Source organism: Ovis canadensis, chromosome 11 (assembly GCF_042477335.2).
Source record: "Ovis canadensis isolate MfBH-ARS-UI-01 breed Bighorn chromosome 11, ARS-UI_OviCan_v2, whole genome shotgun sequence".
NCBI lineage: Eukaryota > Metazoa > Chordata > Mammalia > Artiodactyla > Bovidae > Ovis > Ovis canadensis.
In genome coordinates this window covers 41,417,578-41,432,372 of record NC_091255.1, presented here as the reverse complement: position 1 = coordinate 41,432,372, position 14,795 = coordinate 41,417,578, and the positions used below count along the sequence as shown (strand labels likewise).

The 14,795-nt window shown below is 45.2% G+C and overlaps 1 protein-coding gene across 2 annotated transcripts; it reads left to right on the top strand.

Moving 5' to 3' along the window:
* The first annotated feature begins 1,351 nt into the window (after nt 1-1,351).
* Nucleotides 1,352-11,260, top strand: TVP23C (trans-golgi network vesicle protein 23 homolog C). Of its 2 annotated transcripts, none has more exons than XM_069542923.1 (7): nt 1,352-1,733; nt 2,534-2,616; nt 3,806-3,950; nt 6,038-6,127; nt 7,284-7,415; nt 8,621-8,749; nt 10,095-11,260. In XM_069542923.1, the coding sequence occupies exons 1-7, from the start codon at nt 1,722-1,724 to the stop codon at nt 10,128-10,130; spliced, it is 627 nt and encodes a 208-aa protein (XP_069399024.1). In that variant the 5' UTR covers nt 1,352-1,721; the 3' UTR covers nt 10,131-11,260. The 2 variants fall into 2 exon arrangements, with proteins under 2 accessions (XP_069399024.1, XP_069399025.1); XM_069542924.1 differs by having other exon boundaries at nt 1,609-1,783.
* Nucleotides 11,261-14,795: the final 3,535 nt, after the last annotated feature.

Sequence of the window (14,795 nt, the reverse complement as noted above, 5' to 3'; positions counted from 1 at the left end):
TCCAACCATCTCATCCTCTGTCATCCCCTTCTCCTGCCTTCAATCTTTCCCAGCATCAGGGACTTTTCAATGAGTCAGCTCTTCGCATCAGGTGGCCAAAGTATTGGAGTTTCAGCTTCAACATCAGTCCTTCCAATGAACACCCAGGACTGATCTCCTTTAGGATGGACTGGTTGGATCTCCTTGCAGTCCAAGGGACTCTCAAGAGTCTTCTCCAACACCACAGTTCAAAAGCATAAATTCTTCAGCACTCAGCTTTCTTTATAGTCCAACTCTCACATCCATACATGACTATTGGAAAAACCATAGCCTTGACTAGACGGACCTTTGTTGACTAAGTAATGTCAGCACCGACTCAATGGACATGAGTTTGAGTAGACTCTGGGAGTTGGTGATGGACAGGGAGGCCAGGCGAGCTGTAGTCCGTGGGGTTGCAAATAATCCAGCACAACTGAGCAACTGAACTGAACTGAACTGACCCTTTCTACACTGATAGCGTGTGTCGATGTTGCTACTTAAAGCTGTTGAGGGGCCAGGCAGGTAATTTAGAAGCATGCAGCCCAGCACAGGGCCTCTGGCCCATCAGAGAGCTCAAGCCCCATCCGAAGGGGGTACCCTCCACTAGCCCAGCATGGCTGTGGGATGCAAACCATTCAAACAGTAGCAGATTAAAACAACAAAACTCCAACCCCACAACCCACACACTGGGTGGGCCACCAAAACCCTGGCATGACAGACTAGATGCACGAGACACCTGCTCCCAGCCTCCACTTTCACCTCCAAGTCCGTGAATACTAATGTTTGGCAGCCTTTCTCTCCTTGGAGAATTTTTTTCTCCATTATTAAGATATCAGGTGTAAAGTAGCATTGGCCAATAGCCATACAAAATTGTGATTTGTATGGAAAGAATCCCCTCAATTAAGGAAACGTGCTTCTACATATTATTCCGAGTCTTCCAAGAGCAGTTTCACATAGGCCTAGCAGGTAGAACACTGTTACCATCTCAGTTTCAGAGAAGATGCCAAGTCCCTGAACTCAGCTCCTTCAAGGGGCAAGACCACATCCTTAGCCGCTAAACTTAAAACCATAATAAGAATAACATCTCCTATTGAGTAGGTACCCATCCTGTAGGGACACCCTTTCATCACCTTCCCGAAGAAGGGACGGAACACAGGGGTCAGTTAGATAATTGGTAAGTGCACATTTATTTTTTCAATTGTTTCCACCATTTAAAGTACAAAAGCAATGCTGTACAGGATTACAGATCATCGTAGAACACTCAAACTAAAACTATGGAACACCCCGTCCCCAAACCTGCCCTGAGGCCGTCCACAATGATGGGAAGGACACCCTGTAGTTACAAGCAACATCTCTACGTGATAAACCATGAAGCTTTCCGCGATATGCTGCACGGTTAATTTCAGCTCCTGCTTGGACCAGTCCGCGAGTCCCCGCCCACTTGCTAGCCCCGCCCCACCCCGAGTCCTGGCTTCTCGTCTCGCCCACTCGTTAGCCCCGCCCCACCCCGAGTCGCCCAGTCCCCACACTCGCCCCACCCCACTCGCTCCTCCCCCGAGAGCCCGGATGCGGAAGTAGGGCCGGGTTTCCGCTGTTACTTCGGCTCCTCCTGGCTGGTGGAGTGCTTTTCGCGTCTGGTCGGTCCCTCCCCGCGGCTGCGGCGCTGACGTGGCTTCCGGAAGTGGGGCTGGCGCCTAGCCGTCATGTTGCAGCAGGTGAGGGGCTGTGGGCGCCGGGAGAGGGCCTCGGCGGCTGGGTCTGCCAGGTGAGGGCCTGGAGGGGCCCGGCCTGCTGGGTTTGAAGGGGGCAGTAGCGAAGACGCCGAGTGTGGACGGGCGAGGGGAGGGGGCCGCCGCTCTGGACGTGGGATTAGAGGAGTTGCCCTCCCGGGCCTAGCGGTGAAGTTTATGCCGTCGAAGCAGCGTTGGAGGTGATGGACGCTTGGTCCACTCCCGTGACCACATCTGCCCTCAGGGCATCTTCCTGTTTTTGGAAAAATTACACTTTTGCTTAGATTATCGTAGGTGGTGTTTTCGTGTTGAGGAGTTACCGTGGTCGAGGCCACCGTCTTAGGCCCTGGGAAAGAGCTGCGCACAACGCGGAATGCTTCCTGCCCTGAATGGGAGGGTGAAGTGGACTGTGCCGGGGGTAGGGGCTGGTCCAGGGCCGGGGCGCGGAGACAGGATAAGTTACAAGACTAAGGTGTTTTCACATAGTGATAACAAAGCCAGGATGAGACCTGGGCTGTGAGTTCTAGGTGGCTGTGACTGTGTCTTTCCGTTGTCTTCCGTGTTGACTAGTGGAAGACGGGATTTCATTTTGCTTCATGACCCAGAGAGATGTTATGGGGAGGGAGGTGGGAGGGGGGTTCAAGTTTGGGAACGCATGTACACCCGTGGTGGATTCATGTCAATGTATGGCAAAACCAATACAGTATTTTAAAGTAAAATAAAGTAAAAATAAAAATAAAACGATGTTTGCATTTTGCTTCATGAGTGTCTACTTTTCCTATCAGGACAGTACTGACGACACTGAAGATGTTTCACTGTTTGATGCGGAAGAGGAGACAACTAACAGACCGAAAAAATCCAAAATCAGGTATAAGGACAAGTTGTAAGGGATGGGTCAGCGTCTGGTGCTGTTTCGTCTGTTGACTGGTGCCAGCACTGGTTTTCTGGGCAGAGTGGTTGTGACTATGCTGGTGAAGATTGTGTACTGCCAGTTCGCTTTTCAGTCTGAGATGAGATGACATCTCACGTTTTCTCTGGGAATAGTTGACATATGGAATTTTACTCAGTACTGAGTTTTCAAATCTGCAAAGCCAGTTATTTGAACACCAGTGTTTTAAATTCTGACTTTTGTACCAAGGATGCACCATTTTTAAAGCTAATTTCTAAAGATACATTACATTTGGGTTTATTGTGAAAATTTCAGTACTGTATCTTTTGTGTCAATTAATATGAAAACAAGCCAAATTTCAGTTCCAAACTTAGTACTCTCTAAAGAAATTCACTTAATGAAATAAAACTACCTGAACCTTGAAAGCATTACGCCAAGTGAGAGATACCAGTGCAGAAGACCACATTTTATATGATTTCATTTATGTGGAGTGTCCAGAACAGGCAAATCCATAGGGACAGAAAGCACGTTAGTGGTTACCGGGGGCTGGAGGAGGGGTGTAATTGGGGTAAATAGGGGCGTGACTGCCCACAGGTATAGGATTTCTTTTGGGGGGCGGGGAATCATGAAAAAGTTCTAAAATTGATTGTGTGATAGTTGCACAATTCTGTAAATATTACCAGAAATCACTGAATTATACCCTTTAAACAGGTGAATTGTATGGCATGTGGTTATAGCTCAATGATGCTGTTAATAAAACACCAGCTCTGCCTGATAGGTATTTTGTCTTAATGCCTGAAGGGATTTCTGAGGGCCTGGGAATTCTGAGGGCATGCCTTTTAGACAGGTGAAAATAGGAGTTGGTCCTAAGAGTATAGTGTCCCTTATTTCTCCAACCTTGGTAAGGTTTCTTGTTATGTTTCTTGTGAAAGTTTATAGTCAGTGAGGTGTAAAGTCATGTTTACATAGTGTATTTTCTGTGACAGCAGGGCCTAGTCAAATAATGGGACTTAGGAAAAAAGAGAGGTACTTGGTTTGCTTCTTCCTCAAGTCACCTTTTATTTTGACAAGACTCTGCACGGTTCTGTGGCTGAAACATTTTCATCTACATCTGCAGTATCTGTCGTAAAATGTAATTGCATTTCTTTTGTTATGTTTTGGTTTTCAGACACCCAGTGGCATCATTTTTCCATTTATTCTTTCGAGTCAGTGCAATTATAGTCTATCTTCTCTGTGAATTGTTCAGCAGCAGCTTTATTGCCTGTATGGTGACAATTATCTTGTTGTTGTCATGTGACTTTTGGGCAGTCAAGGTAGGTTTGATTGCTTTTATTTTAAAATCGTTTAATGTGATGAGATTGAATGACATATAAACAGTAAAAAAAAAAAAAAAGATAGCATTTTCGATTGGGGTTAATTTATCTTTTTGTTACCTTAGGCTTCATCTGTGTACAAGTGCCAGTTATGTCAGTAGGTTACTACTGTACTGACTTGTCTGTGTGTTATGTTAACCTGCATCAGCTTTAAAGTGAAACACACAAAAATGCGACCAGCAGCTACAGACCACGCACATACTGCTTCTGGTCCACACCATTGGTTTTGCTTCAGGGGTCACCTCTGGCTGTGCCATGTGTGATTTCTAGATAAGACCCCTGGATAGCTTGACCACAGATAACTGAAGGAGTCCCCACCATTGCGAAGGCTCCCATGGGAGCTCCAGGACAGTGTTTCTTAGCCAGGGTCAATTCCCCCCCACCCCTGCGGGCGTTTGTTGTGTGTCACCATCCGAAGACATTTTTGGTTGTCGCAGCTTGGGGTGGGGAAGTGTGCTCTTGGCATCACGGTGGAGGCCAGGGATGCTGCTGGCCATCTTAAGGTGCATAGCCGGGACAGCCTCCCATGTCAGAGAATTATCTGGCCCCGAGTGCAGATAGTGCTGGGCCTGAGGAGCCATGTCGTAGGGGATACTGAGAAGGTAAGAAATAGACCCAGAGGCCATGGTGGTGGAGCGGTAGTTGTACAGATAGAGGGGCGTGTGAGGAAGTCACTGGTCAAATATGAGATATAGACTCCCGGATTAGGCATATACGTATTCACTGTAAAGCTTTTTTGTATGTTTGGAAATTTTTAAATTTCGAATACAGGGGGGAAAAATGCAAAAACTAGTTTTGCAATTTCAGAGATGTGTTTACTGATTCAAAAACCAATAAGGTGTTATGGGTCTACTCATGCCCACCAGCCCAGCCATTTTAGATCTTTTGATTGTTAGAGATAATCAGAAGTCTTTGGCTTGGTGGTGGCCAGTTTCTGTAGGCCACAAAATGTGGAGAATAAAAATTACAAAGGTCTGTTTTCTGTAAGGACTTATTTTGTACAGTCTTCTTTGGCTTGACTTTGAATTCCTTTTGTTGCTTTATGTCCTAAAGTGTTTACTGTATCCAGGTCATAGTTTTGTTTTGATGAATGTTTCTTTTTGTTGTTCATGTTATTTCTGCCTAGCCAGATAGAACACTACCTTTTTACTTTTAGTCAGTTCCTCCTGGTAATTTCTAAAAATTAAACAATTAGAACCTTGTGGGTTTAGAGTTTTAAGAAATATGGTCAGAAAATATATTTTCTGATGAACTCTTAAAAAAAAAAAGGCTTAAAGAAAGTCACTCTTTGTGTGTGGCAGGATTACATACAGATACACAAATAATTGAGATATGAAATTAAGTCAGGAATGGGGAAACTATTAAATGGACTGCTTACACAATACGAGAGACTGGGTGGCTCGCAAACAACAGGGATTTATTTTCCACATTCTGGAGGCTGGAAATCCAGGTACAGGGTGCCAGCATGTTCAGCTTCTGGCGAGGGCCCTCCACCAGGTTCTAGACTGCTCACTTCTCACACAGCTGAGAGCAGAGAGAGAGGGTAGAAACTCTCCTGCCTCTAAGGGGGACACTAATCCCATCTGCACAGGCTCCCCCCTCCTGACCCCATCTCACCCTCGTCACCTCCCTGAGGCTTTCTCCTGACACTATCACTGGGCGATGCTGTGGGGCTAGACTTTCAGCACATGAATTTGGGGGAACTCAGTATTCAGTCCAAAAGTAGGTCCCAGTGGCTAAAGAGTCGGGTTTAGAAACAGGAAACCAGAGAAAGGGCGAGAGCTCACGAGGGGAAAGAAGGGCGACATTTGTGGATGTGCCGATCCTGTCACCTCTGTCCTGCTGGGCCTGCGTGGCCATTGTAGTTACTCTTTTGTCCAGGCCTCACATGTGCTGGTCTTAACTGGGTGTTATGGATGGAAAGCTGATGATTTGTTGTTTGTGAAATGTTACACTAAGATAGGATGTTAAGGTAGATCTGTCGGTGGTGTTTTTAAAATGTGTGTATGTGTGTTAATCTTCACCAGAATGTCACAGGTAGACTAATGGTTGGCCTGCGCTGGTGGAATCATATTGATGAAGACGGAAAAAGCCATTGGGTGTTTGAGTCCCGGAAGGTAAACAGCCTCTGGTGTTTTGGTTTTCTTGCATGTCATTTAATACATTTTGTATAGATAATATTTGATTATTTAAGGATAAGTTACCTATGTAGACGTAATCAACTCATAAAGAACCACCCCAGATCCCTTGGCGGGGCAGCACTAAACTGGATGGCCTTCTGAACTCCCCGTTTTCTCTGGCCGGCTCAGGCTGAAAATGGTGTGTCCAGGAAAGAATCATGAGAGACGGCTTGGGCTCCGAGTGTATGCCGTGTGCCCGGCTGGCCCCTGGGGACTGCTGCTGCAGGATCTCTTCTGAGCCCCTTGGCTCTGTGGGCTCTGCCAGGGGTAACTGCCTCCAATGGCTCCCTCTTGCCCCCATGGCCCTTCTCCATTCCTGGGCAGGGAAGAAAGAGGATTGCAAGTGCATAGAAAATCTGAGTTGATGGAAGCAGTTTGCTCTTTAGCTTTGCCTTCAGAAGCCCTGGGGGACACTGGTTACTTTGGGGTTTTAGCCTGCTTCCCTATAGTGGAATCAGCTTGGGCAGCAGAGGACAACATTCTTGAAGACAGCATGGGTTAAATCTCTCACCTTCTGCTTGGAAGGGCCCTGACTAGTGCTTCTCAGAAAGCAGTGTGTGCTCAGTGAGCCCTAGACCTTTATGTTATAAAACCCACCTGGGGAACAGCACACAACCTTTTACATTCCTGGATATTGCTGAGATGTGTTGGTCATTGTCAGGGTCCTGACTCTGGACCCTGACTTCACCTTTGAGTCTCCAGGATGACCACAGCCTTGGTTTACTGAATGCTTACCATGAAGGTGTTGTTAAAGGGTTGGTTATGAATAACCAGTGTAAGTGTAAGAGGCATGACTAGAAGCCTGTCAGAGGCCACTTTTACTGTGTTGGGTGATGACAAACTGTCCACTCTGCCTTGAAAATAAAACATTCTCGATTTAAAACAAAGCATGTTAAGACCAGTTCTAAACATCACAGTGGTGGTACATCTACTGTTTGAACAGGGCAGGGAGTAGGGATTCAAAGTTGGGACTTGGGTTGTCTGTATTAATTTATTTAAATTTGAGGGTAAGGAGTTTTTCACTAAAAATGTTTTAACTTTTTGCCAATAAATATCACAGAACCTTGGTTATTAAATCTGTGTTGTTTTGTAGGCCTCCCCTCAAGAGGGTAAAACCGTCTCTGAGGCTGAATCAAGGATCTTCTGGTTGGGACTCGTTGCCTGTCCTGTGCTGTGGGTGGTCTTTGCCTTCAGTGCTCTCTTCTCTTTCAGAGTAAAGTGGTTGGTGAGTGTCGGTGACCCACCCAGGTGGCCAGTGGGTAATCGCAATAGGTGACCACCAGTCTTATCAATAACATTAGGGTCCTGTCTCAAACAGGCAGCTTCATCTTGTATTTCCTGAGTTTGGATTCTCAACTCTGCTTTCCTCTGAGCACTAGAAAACAGTCCTGTGAAAGACCCCGTCTCACCAGTTCTCCAGGTGCCCAGCAGTGTGTTGACTTAGCCCATCTAAGGGATTACCACATTGGTCCCAGGACCTTGTCCGGTGTGGGTGGTCCGCATACTCCCGACGTGCTTAGCTTAGTTTGGAGCTGACGGTGGTCCTTCCTGAATGTGCTGGTGGTGACCTGTCCTGTTATCTACTGCAGCAGTCATTGTACAGTCTCTCTCAGTTTCTCTGGTTGAGGAGGTTGGAAGGGGCTTGTCTGGGAAGTTCTGGCTTGGGATCTTTTGTTTTTTTGATTGGACAGTGGCTGGGGGCTGGTATGGCCCCTCTCTATGAGGTCCCATGGCCTCCCACGTGGACTTTGCACACGGCTAGTTGGGGCTTCCTCACAGCCTGGTGGCCTTGTGGCAGTAAGACTGCTTACTCGAGGCTCGCAGCTCCGGGTGAGAGTGCTGGAGCTCACGTGCTGAGGTACCTGGTGCAGCTGAACCTGTCTGCTCTGGCTGCCCTGACAAAGTACTCAGACCGGGGGCTGACACGGCAGCACTGTGTTTTCTCCCAGTCCTGAAGGTCTCTGTCTCTCTGGCTTATTGGCTGTCTTCTCCCTGTGTCTTTACGTGGTCTTCCCTCTGTACATGTCAGTGTCCTGATCTCTACTTGTAAGGACATCAGTCATGTGGGATTAGGGCCATGTTGTCTTTCTCTTGACCATTCTTTTGGAATTCTTAAGGAAATAATTGACATTTGCGCTCCTTCTGGGTCTCAGTTACTTTTCTATGTCTACTCACTGAACCATGGAAAATAGTAGGGAGGTCCCGCCACTGTACCCCCAGGTCTGACACACAGCATGCATGTTGATGGCTGCTTGTTGGACAGTGCAGAGCTCGTGGTGGATGAGTCTGTTCTGGAAGGGAGATGGGAGGAGTCTCTGCCACCCTTCACAAAGCTTCCTCTTCTTTTGCCAGCTGGGCTCTATGTGTCATTGATGGCAGAACGGTCAGTCACCGTCAGGCCCGTAACTGTTGATTGTTGCCTTCCCCCAGGCGGTGGTTATCATGGGCGTGGTGCTGCAAGGGGCCAACCTATATGGCTACATCAGGTGCAAAGTGGGCAGCAGGAAGAACCTAACCAGCATGGCCACCACGTACCTTGGGAGGCAGTTTTTAAGACAAGTAAGTGTTCTCTGGATGTGAGGATCATTTTGATGTGGTCAGTGACTAATGCAGTGATGATTTCTAACTCTTGTAGAGTTTAATTTCTATGAAATACTTGAAGTTTTTAAAGGGATATATTTAAGTATGAAATGATGATGGTCAAGTTATTTTGTCTTTGGAAGCTTTTAGGACATTCCAAAAATGTCACTGTCCTGAAGTTATTTTAAAACCAGAGGGCTAAACTGTTCACTGCCAATAATTTTTTTTTTTTTTTAGAAAAATTTAGCTGAAGTTCAGTTGCTTTCCATTACTTCTGGTGGCAGTCTTAAAGAATGTATCTTATATGGTTTTAGGGTTTATAGTAAGAGCAAGTTAGAAACATAAGACCGTATCATTAAAGATTATTTTAAAAGTACTCAGATTTTTTTAAGAACATGTAAGTTTTATTACTGTAGTTTCTGGATGTGAAGGTTTCAGTTAAGAGTTTTCAGTGGGATCAGTAGTATTCTTAGGTAAAAATAGTTGCTGGTAAAATCTTTAGGAAATTGATTAGGTCTTTGTGTGAGTGACGCCTCACGTTTGTGTTTGTGCAGTAGGTTGGGCAGGTAATGATGCGTAGGACAGTTAACGGGTTTTCAACCTTGGCCCTGCATCAGGATTGCTTGGAGGGCTAGAACACAGATCTCGGGGTCCCACCCCCGAAGTTTCTTACTTACTTGATAACCTGGGGCCAGGTCTCACCAGTTGCATGTTTACACGTTCCCAGGTGGTGCTGATGTTGCTGGTCCAGAGATTACCTTTGTGACTAAGGCCCTGAGAGGCTAAGTGGCGTCTCAGAAATAAACAGCGGCTAAGTGGTTCAAAGTGAGGGCTTAACCCAGCTCTCCTCTCTTGAAATTTGTTGCTCTTTCCTGTATGGTTTCTCTTGTAGAAAAGTGAAGAAGTGGGGAAAGCAAGGATTCTTGCAGGGCCAGGACTCATCTTGACGGCTTTGGCAGAGTCCTAGTATACTTTTGCTGGGTGAAGTCCACCTTATGGTAATTTTCAGGTGTGCGCTCAATAGGTTTTTCCCTTCAGATTTTGAACTTTGAGCCTAACGTACATAGACAGGGTTGGTAGACTTACATGGCAGCCAGTGATGCTCTGCTCCAGTGAGATTGCTTGCTGGACATCCGGGTGGACTCACTGCTTTACTTCTCCAGCATGACAGTAATTTTTAACATAATGGGGCCATGTAGTAACTGCATCTGCTGACAAATAGGAAATGTTTTCCTAGTGCTTTGAATCTGGTGTTTTATGTAAAATAGCTTTTCTTTATTTTGTAAATCACTTTTGTCATTAAGGAATTGTTTCTCTTTTCCAGACCACTGGCGACACTCAGACCTCCTCAGGAGAGTGAAAGTCTGCGTGCTTTTTTCATGGGGAACCGCCCAAGGGGGTCTTGACTGAACCTTCAGAACTCAGAAGCTACTGCAAAGAGGAGTGTGGGGTTTGTTTTTCCATTTAAAAATTGACTTTAAGAAAAAGGAAAAGTAGTTTTCATATTGTCTTCTTTCTAGCACTTGGGCCTTGAAGGTGTGGTATGGCTAGAAACATTGTCGGCATTTGGTTTATGGTATACATAGGCGTCTGTCCATAGTCTTGTGAGATCCCTGTGTCTTTTAAGTTAAAGTGTTTGTGTTCACGTCCATGTAAATGGAGACCTTTGCATCTTGGTCCATAGAACACAGAAGGATGTTCTTAGTCTATCTCAAAACTCTGTGTTTACACACTGTTTCTGTAGATTATTTTAGAAGTTTTTGCTTCCATGGTAAGAGTGAGCACTCTGGCTAATGTATACGTTAGAAATAATGGTTAATTTTACACTTATATATACTTTCGTGATGAAACTTCTTATCCTAGGCATTCACAGGCAGGTACAAACCACACTTGGGCTGTTGGTGTTAACTAGTTTCTAAAATTTGGTTTACTGATGAGTCTTGTACTCAAGACCCAGTTAACATAACAGGAACATTCATAGTTTATTTTCATGGGATTCCTAGGGATGGCTGCTGTTCTATTTATTTTTGGGGGAGAATAGCCAGATTTTACTTCGAAACCCCCAGAAGCACTTCAGTGATCCTTGGCCTAATGAAGTCTTTCTCCACTAAAAAGAGTATTATTCTTATGTAATAGTGAGAATAATTATTTCAGTACTTGGCATTGTAAATGCCTAAAAGACGTTTTATTTTATGAATCTATTTTTTTTGTCTTGCTGTAATGGGGATATTGTAAATCATGCATTTGTATTAACGGTATTTGTTAAAACAACATATGTAACAATCTGCAAAATACTGTAGGCATCTGTGAATTCTGTTGTAGGTACTGTAAACTTTGTTTTAATCAATGGATTATTTTGTGATTGTATTTATACATTGTTAAAATTTTTTTGAAGATGTTTTGTTTAATTGAATGCGTGTCTTTATTGGAGTGAGAGCTTTGAAGGTGCATAACTTTATATTTGTATAAAACTCTACTGTTTACAAAGCACCGTGACGTTTGTGATCTCATTTGATCCTCATGGCAAACCTGTTCTGTGTGACACCAGTGTATCGGTGACAGAGCGGGACCTCAGGTCACTGAGTGACTTGTCCAAGGAGCCACTGATTGCAGGAAGAGCCATCAGGACACGTCTCTGATTTTTGAGGAAATCTTTGTCTCTAAATGTCCTTTCCTTTCTTATGAATCATTAACTTACTAAGTCATTAATTTGGTAAGTGCTTATTTCCCATTTTATTTATACATATCTGATGAGGAAAGTGAATGCTGTGTAAAGACATGATATTATTGAACCTGAAAGATCTGACGTCAGTCTGTTGAGTTGGGAGTCTAGCAGGAGACCCAGTGGTGTCGTTCTTGAGGCAGCTGTTGTTATTTGAGGCTGCGATCCTAAACCAGACTGATTTTCGCAATGTGCATGTGGCAGCACCTGCTGTTTGCTGCTGTTTATCCCCCACTATTAGTTTTTCCCTTCTGCTCATTTCCCACTTATTAGCCAGAACATGGCAACAGAGACAGTGTTTCCCAGATTTTTTTTGCCGTTTTGTGGCTGCACTTGCAGGAAGTGTCCTTAGAAGGATGGTATGCCTGTCTCTTCTCCTTTCCACCCCTGTTAGCTGAAATGTACATGGAACAGATGGTGCTTAGATAGTTGTTGTGGTTAATGGGGTGGAAGCCTGATCTTGTGAACAGCAGACAAGTAGAGGTTGAGTTCCCTCTGGTGGGGACAGTAGCCCTGAAGTGCCCGTCTGAATTTTTAACTGAGAAACAAACTTCTCTCTTTTTTAAGTGTTACTACTGTTTTCCTGTTGCTGCAGCCTAACTAAATTCTTACCAGTCTGTATTTTTAGCTTCCCCCACAGTTTCTGTTAGTGTGGAATTTGAGATGTAGGAGTTCAGCAGACACACGTTTGCTCTTTCCACTGTGAGGTGTTTAAGCTAACAAGTCTAGCCCTTCCAGATGCTGTTGTTCCATAAAAATTTACCCCAAAACCAAGCCTTGCAGAGTAGTCATTTCATGACACTTACACAAGCTGGGGATCAGGGGTCTGGGTGAAGCCCATCAGAAACAGCTTTTCACTGCTGCACAGTCTAGGCTCAGCTGAGAGGTTTGAAGGCTGGGGTTTGCATGCTCTCCAGGAGGCAGGAAGCATCTAGGGGTGTCTTCTTGGGTCTGGAAGCTGATGCTGGCTGTCAGCTGGACCGTAGCCAGGTTGCAGTTAGAACATCTATATTTGCAACCTCTGGGTTGTCTCTCTGTGGAGGCTCATCTGAGGTCGTCTCCACAGCCTGGCAGCTGGGGTCTCAGACAGGCTTCCCTAGGGAGCCAGAGAAGTGTGTGACGTTCTATGACTAGCCTCGGGATTCACGTAGTGTTGCTTCTGCTACACTCTGGTTGAAGCAGCCACAAACTTCCCCTGCATTCACAGAGAGGGGACATAGCAACCATCTCTGGAAGGTAAAAATCTGCGCCTCCCACACACTTTAATCATTTCAAGACTGAAAGCTAGTTGGAAGAGACTATGGGGTGCAAATACTGCTTTCCCTTTTGTCTTGCTTGGTCAGCCTTGAGCACAAGTGAATTGGCTGACTGGTGCAGTTAACGTGAAAGCAGCGTTGCATTCCCCGGCCCCCCCGTGCCTGTTCCCTGACCCACACCTTTGAAAGCTGTGTGTTGTGCAGAGCTTATGGCACAGTAAGTCCACGGAGGTGTCGATACTATCATCCGTCAAATTAGTAAAACTCTTTAGAGCTAATTCAGAGTTCTTTTATGTCTATTAACCTCATTTGTTTCTCCCTCTGTAACCTCGAGAGGGAGGTGAGACTGTGAAAACCTTGTGTTACTGACAGTTGCATGTAGTAGAGACAAATGATGTTCCCCTGCTATTCCTTTGGTTCTCCTCTGCTTCTCAGCAGCCCCCTATTTTACAGAAGCCATGAGGTCAGTTGTGGCCCTTGTGATGCAAGTGAAGGTGTGACCTGTGTCACTTCGGGGTGAAGAACGTACAGCGGATGTGGGATTCTCCAATCTTTTTTCCTTCCGAGGCAGCCAGAGGTGCTCGAAGTCGTACCTCAACCAGCCAGGTCCCTGGGGGGCTTGTCGAGCAGAATCTCCCACCTGCTGCTATCAGACGAATGGTGTGAGTGAGGAGTAAGCTCCTGGTGGAGCCACTTGATCTCCTGGTGAATTTGTTTCCATAACAACACAACACAGTAGCCTGTTCTGATGAATATAGGTGCACAACTGACAAGTAATACTCAGAAAGCTTGTAAGTCCCAGTTTGCTGTTGGATTCTGGTCCCTTGGTGCAGGGCTGCCAGTTCTGGTCATACCAGACAGGTAGAGTCAGTGAGTGGAAAGTAGGACAGTCCACCTGCGTCTGAATGAACCGGAAACTCCTCATTTCCAGCCGTTGCTTGCCCCCTTAGGCATGTGGTCCCTGTGTGCCTAGGGTTTTCAGTTTTTCAAGAGAAATGGAAAATTTGGATGCTTGTATGAAATCTAGTCTTTTAATGCTTGTAAATTAAATGTTAAGAGGAAAAAAGGGAACACATGAAGCCAAATTGTTTGTTTGCAGGACAAGTTCAGCTGTGCTAACTTGTGCTGTTGTGTGATCGTGTTCACACTAGTGGGACTCTCTCTTCTGAGTCTTGAGTCAAAGCTGAGCGTCTGTAATGAGCACAGCTATTCGGCCATCACCTACTCTGCCCTAATCACCGATTTCGGAGGAGCCCGCAAGCCACTGTTTGCAAACCACTGCTAGGAACGTGAAGCCAAAGTCTGCGTGGTTTTGAGGAACACTTGCTCAAATCATGTGTCAGATACATTTTCAATTAAAACTAAAGTCAAAATAATAAGTTCTTGTGAGAAGCAGGAAACATTCTTTCTATCCTTTTTATTGTTATTCTAGAAGGAAAAGAGCAAGCCTGTCATTTCCTGAAGAGGTTAAATGTACCAAGGAAAAGGGTAATCTTAACTTTTACCCACTTTTAATTCATGAAGAAATAATAATTAAAGTACGATGGTCAGAAAATCAAATAGTACCGAAGGGCTACAAAGAAATCCAAGTCTTGCCCACTCTCAGTTCTGCTATCAAGTAGTAGACATCTTTAGGTGCGACAGTTTTTGTATTTGGGGGTATTTACCTCCATACTGAATAAAATGCTTATTGTTTTTACAGTGTTTCTTGACTTACCAACTGTCTCTATTAGCTTTTGGCTTCCTACTATGAAAAATGAAGATTTAACTCAAACCCCTCAGGTGGTGCTAGAGGTAAAGAACCTGCCTGCCACAGTCCCTGGAGGAGGTCATGGCAACCCACTCCAGCATTCTTGCCTGGAGAATCCCATGGACAGAGGAGCCAGGGGGGCCACAGTCCATAGCGTCACACAGAGTCAGACACTACTGAAGTGACTTGGCACACAGTATGCACCTCCCCCTCATAGTTTGAGCACTTTTTTCCCTAGTTGTTTGTAAAATTACAGGCTTAACATAAACCTCCATTTGCTAACTCCTTAAGTTGTCC